This window comes from Aphis gossypii, unplaced genomic scaffold (genome assembly GCF_020184175.1).
Source record: "Aphis gossypii isolate Hap1 unplaced genomic scaffold, ASM2018417v2 Contig00707, whole genome shotgun sequence".
In the NCBI taxonomy this organism is placed as follows: Eukaryota; Metazoa; Arthropoda; class Insecta; order Hemiptera; family Aphididae; genus Aphis; species Aphis gossypii.
This window is the reverse complement of record NW_026083239.1, coordinates 42,708-51,935: the sequence shown is the minus strand read 5'-3', so window position 1 is coordinate 51,935 and position 9,228 is coordinate 42,708. Positions and strand designations below refer to the sequence as shown.

Genomic DNA, 9,228 nt, shown 5'->3' with positions numbered 1-9,228 from the left:
AATACTTCTATATAAGTAGGTGTATAAAAAAAGAAAAAATGGAAAATAGATTAAGAAATAATATAAATCAGGTTAAAAAAAAATAGATTTATTTAAACAAATTTATTTATTTATTAAATCTTCTAGTTGATTATTTAAAATTGTGGAACGATAACGTATACGTCTATTACATTTTTCACCAATATAATAAGAAAATTAAACTCATCTAAAACGTTTCTTTTTTCATTTCTTAACCTATCTATTTCAACTAGATCTATTATTTTTTTTTTATATAATTATTAATTTTTTTATTTAAAGCTCTTATATCATTTTTTTCTTTCTTCATCTTGATCAACACTTTTTTGGTTTTCTAAATTTCAAATGTAATCTTCAATCAAAGATCGGAGGTAAACGATTTGAGGAGATTCCATTTTATAATTCTGAAATTATAGGTAAATATTTATTCGTTTATTTTTTTATTTTAAATATAAAAAAGGTAATGTAAAAACTATATCTCATTTACACCACATCTAAAAAAAATAATTTGTACCACTTTTCAAGTTTATAATTTCAAAAAGGGGGCATTATCTAATCTGTACTTACTAAAATTATAATTTGTAACATTGTTCACATTATTAAAATTATAATTATAATAAAATGTATATATATATAATAAAGTAAATTTTTGTTTAGCAATAATTCATAAATATATAAAATCAATCATACTTAATTATAAATAAATGTAAAACAAACTCTATATATATTAAATAAGTAAATTTTGTTTAGCAATAATTCATAAAATATATAAATCAATCATACTTTAATTATAAATAAGTAAAACAAACTCTATATATATATTAAATAAGTAAATTCTTGTTAAGTATATATACTATTTTTTTTAAAAAAAAATAAAACATAATTTATAACTATTTATATCAACTAAACTCTGTAAGAAAAAGCTAGTAACTATTTTTTGTTTATATATATATATATATATATATATATACCACAGAATATATTCCGTGTACATACCGTACATTTACTATAACTAAGCTAATTATAACAAAAATAATAATAACTAAAATTAAGTGTATAAGACGTAACAACACAATATATTGTTTACGATGTATCTGTGTATATGTGGTTTGGAAAAAAAAAAATGTGAAGATATAAAATTAAACATATTATTATTATAAAATAAATGAAATACTTTAAATGTTGTACTACACACTAATCTTTTTGAACTATTCAAAATGTTTCGTACTATACTCATTTTAGGGCTGGTACAAATTACATATTTCATTTCGTTTTTTTTAACGTGGTGTAAAAAAAAAAAAAAAACTAAAATTAATTTATTTATGTAACGCAAATACATGTTATATTTTTGATACAAATTACATATATTTAAATGAACCTTTTGTGTTGTAAATTATGTAAAATACCATTATTAAATGGAATCATTTTTTATAGTGGAAAATTATAATAGTAAATATTTAATTTAAAGCTAGTTAATAGTAGTAAAGTAATAGTACTTACATTTCTGTTAGCGTGGAGATGCTTGAAAAAAAAATATACTGGCTTCTAGTTGTAGTGAACCGGTCTTGGTGAAGATGGTTCAGCACGATTAACGACGAAGTCCACTTTGTCGTATGTGTAAGAAGTTTGAATTTAAAGTTATTTATTCACTGAATATAATAAAAGCAAGCTCGATGTATTGTTAAGTATAGAACAATGTCATCGGTCTATGCGTGAGTGAAGCTTAACTTTGTCTAATTCTTAATACTACCACAACCCATTTTATATTAAACTATTTGGGAGTAGTCCCCAAAAATATACGTACGTGTCATGGTAAACAGGAAATTCGACTATACGTTTCTATTTCATATTTTACTATAACCAATTATTTAAATACATATTTTTTTAATCTTATATATATATATATATATATAAACGATTATTAAAACTATGTTCGTAATCCAATTATTTAATATATTAATATTCATTATTCTAAATCTAACCAACTAATATCAGCTCAGGGCAACAGAATGAAGTAATGTAATATGTCGGATTTCTACATAGTGTTTTTACTGAACTAGCTGTATGTCTAATTCTTAATACTACCTACACACCCCATTTTATATTAAACTATTTGGTGTAGCCCCCAAAATATACGTACGTGTCATGATAAACAGGAAATTCGACTATACGTTTCTATTTCATATTTTACTATAACCAATTATTTAATACATATTTTTTAATCTTTAAATATATATAACGATTATTTAAACTATGTTCGTATCCAATTATTTAATATATTAATATTCATTATTCTAAATCTAACCAACTATATCAGCTTAGGGCAACAGGAATGAAGTATGTAATATGCAGGATTTCTACATACGAACTAGCTGTATGTCTAATTCTTAATACTACCACAACCGTTTTATATTAAACTATTTGGGCGGCGTAGTCTCCAAAATATACGTACGTTTCTATTTCATGTTTACTATAACCATTATTTATTTTAATCTTACCTTGCTAAATTTACGTACCTTGCTAAATTGTATATAACCTTTCAATCTGACATTGAAATGTAGAAGTCAATTACATTCTTTTAGATACAAATCGCACTTGTTATTACATTCTATTTTTTCGAATTGAAAAGACGTACCTTTCAAATTTTATTCTAGTTAGTGTTTTAGCTGAACTGATTTTTTAGACTTAAGAGGAGGAGTAGAAGTGGTTACATATATAAAGACTCATCGATACAGTATATTCAGTTTACTTCAACAGATTTACAATCTAGACTTTTTTTTAATAAAATTAATTTAATTTTGAAAAAATGTCCTGCTACTCATTAAAAGCGATGACGAGGAGTCGGTTGTATTTTCCGAAGTAAGTAAAAAAAAAACATTTATTTTTTATTTTTTTTTTATTATAATATATATATAATTATTTTAATTAAAGACATTAATATTTTATGAAAAATTTATTTTGTAAACCGTCATCAGCTTATCGTCTATTTTAATTATAGGATAATATTGCAACAACATCTCAAAAAAAGGTACATCGAAAAGGTTAGCTGTAAAACCGGAGAAGAAACCAGTATCGAAAAAGACGAAAAAGGTGAGTTATATAAATTTATGACATATTACGAAAAAGTAAAAAAATATAATTTAATTATTATTTTATAGAGCACTGCTATTTGTTATACAGACAAAATATTAGATTTAATAACAGATCCAACTATACCAACCGATGCAGAGAACACCTTGAATATAAAAAGGATGATTGTTCATTAACGGTTAAGACACCTGTAGACAATACGGCTGTAGATTACTGGACTATAGCACATTATAAATGTGCTAAAATTGATAAAGTTGCTCTGCAAGATAGGTAATAATAATAATAATAATATAATATATATATATTAACTAAAGTGAAATATTTATAATAAAATTTAATTTAACCTAACCTAACTTTTTTAGATGGAAGCATGCTGAATGCTCACTCAAAATATCTTTAACAGGACAGCATCCGGATGATTTAACTACAGCCAAAAAAATGGTGACGCTCATTCAATCTGTTTTCGACAAAATGATGCGACATCCCGCCAAGAAGCTAATCAGACACAAACCAAAAAAAATAAACTTATAAAATGTATGTAATAGGATATGGTGTTGGATTAATTTTATTTAATAAAAAAAATTTTTTATATTTATATTTATTTTTTATTATTTAGATAAAAAAAAAAATAATAATAATTCATTTATAGGTTAAAATAAAAATAAAATAAAAATATTGAAAGTTAGTATACAAGTGTTATTAATTTCACATTTTTTTTTTTTTTTTTACAAGAACGATAAATTAAAATAAATTAAGAAACTTTTTTTATATTACATCACTAAATCTTGTAATATCATGTTCGACAATGAATTAAAATGAAATTGTAATAACTCGTACATAAATGAACAATCTTCACTTTGTATATTGCTGTAGCTGAAATCATAATTTTGAATATATTGATTTGTAAATTCGTTTCGTTTACAAGATGATGGTAACCCATTTACGTCAGACTTAATTAACGTATAAGCTGTATCAAACGTTTTTTGGTATGATTCCAATTTTTTCTGTTTTTCAACAATATACAAGTCAATACAATGTTGTAATTGTTTCAAACGATGAAGATCAATATGAGATAATGTTATATAATTATCATTAGAATAAAAATAGTTGATTGGTTTACATTAACAGAGTAGAAAAAATTATCAGCTATCTTAACACGTTTACAACGAGTATGCAAATTTTCGATAATTGTATTAAAATTGTTTTCGCACATTAACTTACACCACTGATCAAGATCTAACGTTACAACTTTTTTAGTTAATTTACATTCTAATAATATAATAATTGAAATTTGCTTATTAACTAGAAGTCCAACGGTTACACTTTTCTTACTAAAAGGACGAATATCGAACACAGATTTTGATACAACGATTGATGGATTCATATTGATAAAATAAAAAAAAACAGTAAACAGTATTTTTTTTCTAGAAATATGAATATGATCACTAGACAGCTTAGCTCAAACTAACAAGTTTTGTTTATCCATACATGTTATATACTACAAATGTAAGGTTAAAAAAGAAAAAAAAGAAAAAAAATGTGAACGTATAGTGTCTAGTTGGATAAACAGTAAAGAGTTATTATACTCACCTACCTAATTCGATAGAACCTGAAACATTTTTTAAAAATCATTAACATATTAAATTTAAATTAGACGCGTTATCCCACTAGGCTATACGTTCACGAGGTATTAAATAAGTTATTAACACATTTAAGTTTATTAAATTCAGATTTTTTTGGTTGAAATATAGAAAGTTAAATGAACTAAACAACAGTATCATATGACCTTGATCCACAATCACAATCACAAATATCGATAATCTTACCATATTTTTTTACTACATTTTCAACAAACTGATTTCCTTTTGATAATAATACAAAAACACATTTCGGATTCCATCTTGAATGTTCAATCCATGGATTATCTTCTTTTTCCCAACGATGCAATATAATACCGCAGCAAAAACATTCAACAATATTTTTTTTTTCTGAATATATAAAACCGCTTTCAGCTAATGAGTATTTATCTTGAGATGAAGTCAACGGAAATAAATTGAATGTTTTCAATCTTGATATAAATGTAGTGAATTCTGGATATGTAGGATATGCATTGTTTCGTACTAACGAAACAAGTGAACAAAAACTGTTGTTAATTTGTTGAAAATTCATTTTTTATAAAAAAAAAATAAAAAAAAACTTAAATGAATTAAACTTGATTAAAACTAACAGAACCTGATTGAACGATGGTTGAATATTAACTGAAAGGCGCGTTCTCATGAGTCAAGTTTAGTTGACCGATTATAGTTGATCAACAAAAATTGAATATAGTTTTTGTTCACACATTTCAACAGAACATGTTTCAATTTTATTTTCAACTCAGTTGAAAAGCCGCGGTCGACAAGATATCACTGTCAATCTCGATACAGTTGAAAATGGCGTCGAAAGCAGTTGTATGTGAAATTGTAAATTCAATAAGTATTTTAGTAAAAGAAGAATTAAAAACGATTTTAATTAATATGTGCAAAAATCTTTTTTTGGATGAGTTTTTGGGTGAGACAATGGATATTAAGAAGAAATCAATTGGGAGCATCAAACACTTTACTTAATGAACTAGCATTAGAGGATAAAGAAGGGTATAGAAATCATTTGAGAATGTCTGAAGAAAAATTTAACGAACTGTTGTTCAGAGTTCAGGATCGAATAAAAAAAACAGATACAGTGATGCGACAAGCATTATCACCAAAATTAAAACTACAAGTAACTTTAAGGTACTTATCTACAGGTGATTCGTTTTCAACGCTCGCTTCCATATACCGAGTACCTAAAAACACAATTTCAAATTTTTTGTTGGAAGTTTGTACAGCAATTTACGATGTTTTAAATGAATTTATTAAAGTAAGTATTATATTTTATTCATAAAAATAACACATTTTAGTTTATTATTATCTATTGACTTTAGATATTATTTATAGTTATCATTTAAAATATCATTAAGAGCTTTAGCAAGTATATCAGATGATTGTAGCGTATCCTCTCCACATTCTTCTCCAGTGCATGGTGGATTTGAAACTGAGGATGACCAATATTCTTCTTCTGTAGCGTTTGAACAAGAAGGTGATGGAGTGGTTTGACGAATAGGTGAAATCCCTGATGAAAGAGTTGTGCGACACGAGGACTGTCTTGTTAAGAGTTCCAATCGTTTTTGTCTCATGATAGTTTGAATTTGTTCCTGACACATAATAGCATCATACAAAGGCATCTCTTTTAGCTGTACAGCGATATGTTTACCAAATATGTCAAATTCATTATCAGTCTCATTTTTATTATTTTGCACAACATTATCAAGTTTATCAATTACTGCACTTATTGAGGAAATATTGTCATTTACCATTTTCCGCTTGCGATTCTGAGGAGTATGAAAGACATTTTTTCTTTTTGAAAGTATTGGAGTAGACGGATTGGCAGTTTCTATGTTTTCCACATGCATCACTTCTTTCTGTGTAGTAACATTCCCGATAAAAGCAGATGATGATGTTGATTCATCTGGGTTTTCTAATTCTTTTTCGATCAGTTCACTTTCAGCTTCATCATGTTGTTTTAAATTCTAAAATAAAAAAAGGTGGTCAAATTTTGGATGGTCAAAAAAAACTTTAAATTGTAATACAAGGTTCCTGATGAGTTGTTCTTAGTGTCATTCAAATGCTATACCTAATTGTAATTTTGTTACAGGTACCACAAACAGAAGAAGATTGGGAGATTATTCAAAAAGAATATTACTTTCGATGGAATTTTCCTAACTGTTGTGGCGCAATGGACGGAAAACATATTGTTATACGAAATCCCCCTCATAGCGGGTCAGAGTATTTCAATTACAAAGGCACTTACAGCGTTATTTTGCTTGCATGTGTTGATGCTAACTATTGCTTTCGTTATTTCAATGTCGGTACAAATGGACGAGCAAATGATGCTGTTGTTTTTGCAAAATCATCATTGAATGCAGCATTAGAAGATGTTGAAAATAGATTGCATTTTCCCAAAAATGGAGTATTAGTAGCAGATGATGCTTTCCCCCTAAAAAACTACATTTTAAAACCATTTGGAAGAAGTAATAACTTATCAAGAAAACAAAAAATCTTCAACTACCGTTTATCGCGAGCACGTCGCGTAGTAGAAAATGCATTTGGCATTTTGGTTTCTAGATTCAGAGTTTTCGAGCGACCTATAGCGGTTGGAATTAATAAAGTGGACGGAATTATTAAAGCAGCTTTAGTATTACACAATTGGTTAAAAATGACTTCAAGTGAATCATATACACCTACAGGGTACTTGGAGAACACAGAATTCTTCATGGAATGGTTTACATAATTTACAAGTTCATACAAATCGTAATTACACGAGATCGGCGTATAATGTGCGTGATGAATATGCCGATTATTTTTCTGGAGAAGGGGCTGTACCTTGGCAACTGGATATGATACATGAATGAATGAATTTAATTTTAATAATTATTTAATTATATACATATGTAAAATTTTTTTAATTATAATTGAAATATAGGTATATATTATTATTATTAGTATTTGTAGTATTATTAGTATAGTAGTATTATATATAGTATAGTATTAGTATTATTAGCTATTATTATTTATTATTATTAATTATTATAGTTATTATATAAATATATAAGAATAAAAAGTATACTTACAAAATTTGATGAGGTATATATTATTATTATAGTATTTGTAGTATTATTAGTATAGTAGTATTATAGTATAGTATAAGTATTAGTATTATTAGCTTTATTATTTATTATTATTATTATTATAGTTATTATATAAATATATAAGAATAAAAAGTATACTTACAAAATTTGATGAGGTGTCTCTTGAATTTGTAACATTATTTAGAAATAGATCCGCTGTTTTATACCAAAACAGCTTCGGCACGTATATTTCATCTGTACTCATACCACTTTTTTTTGATTTGCAAACCAATGAATGTTCTTTTTTATACATTGTTCTAATTGTCTTAATTTTATTCTTTAGATCAGCAATAGTAAGACCATCAATTTCCATTTCTTTGATAATAGAACCCTTTCTCTTGCATCTCTATTTTTATATGTATCTAGTCGATGGTTCCATAGACAATCATGCTTATGATAAAGTTCTAAGAATTTTAACATCACGCTTTCAGACCACTTGAGGCTCATTTTTAAAATTAAAAATATTTAATACGTTAAAAATTTAAAAAAACACAACTGACAAAATGCACGTGTGACTGCCGGTTGAAAACAAACTGAAGGTTCAACTTGAATCAACTGTAGTGATAGGTTGTTCCCACGTGTCAAGACGGGTTTCAACTTGAAAGGAATTGGAAAACAACTCATTACTTGAACGATAAAGTTTGACTGGGTCAAACTTTTTTTGATCAACTAATTAGTTGTTCAATTTTATTGAAACAAAGGTTCTCACTACAGATTTTATTCAATTTTTGTTGATCAATTATAATCGGTCAACTAAACTTGACTCATGAGAACGCGCCTGAACTGTCTGAACTGAAATGAATTCAATAAAACGACTTTTATCTATAATTTATTAAAAAAAAATGAAATTATTGTGTAACCTGAATGTTTAACTTACAAGGGAAATAAATAGTGTTGAAGTGTATATACACTGTTTAAACTTTATGTGTAACAGGGGAAAAAATAATTGGTTAAAGGCGGAAACTATACCTTAAATTTTAAAAATCTCCGCAGTCAAAAGTGCGCAGAACATACATTATGGTTTTTGAGAATCAGTGTTTTTTACTAGTACAGCGGAGAAAAAAAAAGTTTGAGGGGAAAAATCCCCCTTAAAATTTTACAATCTCCGCAGTCAAAAGTGCGCAGAACATACATTATGGTTTTTGAAAATCAGTGTTTTTTTACTGGTACAGCAGAGAAAAAAAAGTTTGAGGGGGAAAATCCACCTAAAAATTTTAAAATCACCGCAGTCTGGTAGAGCGGAGAAAAAAAAAGTTTGAGGGGAAAAATCCCCCTTAAAAATTTGCAATCTCCGCAGTCAAAAGTGCGCAGAACATACAAATGTATACTACTACACTTGATAACGTATTATATATAACCAC

General features: G+C 26.7%; 1 protein-coding gene and 1 pseudogene across 1 annotated transcript; one reads left to right on the top strand and one right to left on the bottom strand.

The window, feature by feature from the left end:
* The first annotated feature begins 2,821 nt into the window (after positions 1-2,821).
* On the top strand, positions 2,822-3,678 carry LOC126555091 (uncharacterized). The gene is made up of 4 exons (XM_050210056.1): positions 2,822-2,874; positions 3,014-3,105; positions 3,174-3,375; positions 3,468-3,678. The coding sequence occupies exons 1-4, from the start codon at positions 2,822-2,824 to the stop codon at positions 3,634-3,636; spliced, it is 516 nt and encodes a 171-aa protein (XP_050066013.1). The 3' UTR covers positions 3,637-3,678.
* Positions 3,679-3,811: 133 nt separating this feature from the next.
* LOC114125648 (uncharacterized) lies at positions 3,812-8,459 on the bottom strand (annotated as a pseudogene).
* Positions 8,460-9,228: the final 769 nt, after the last annotated feature.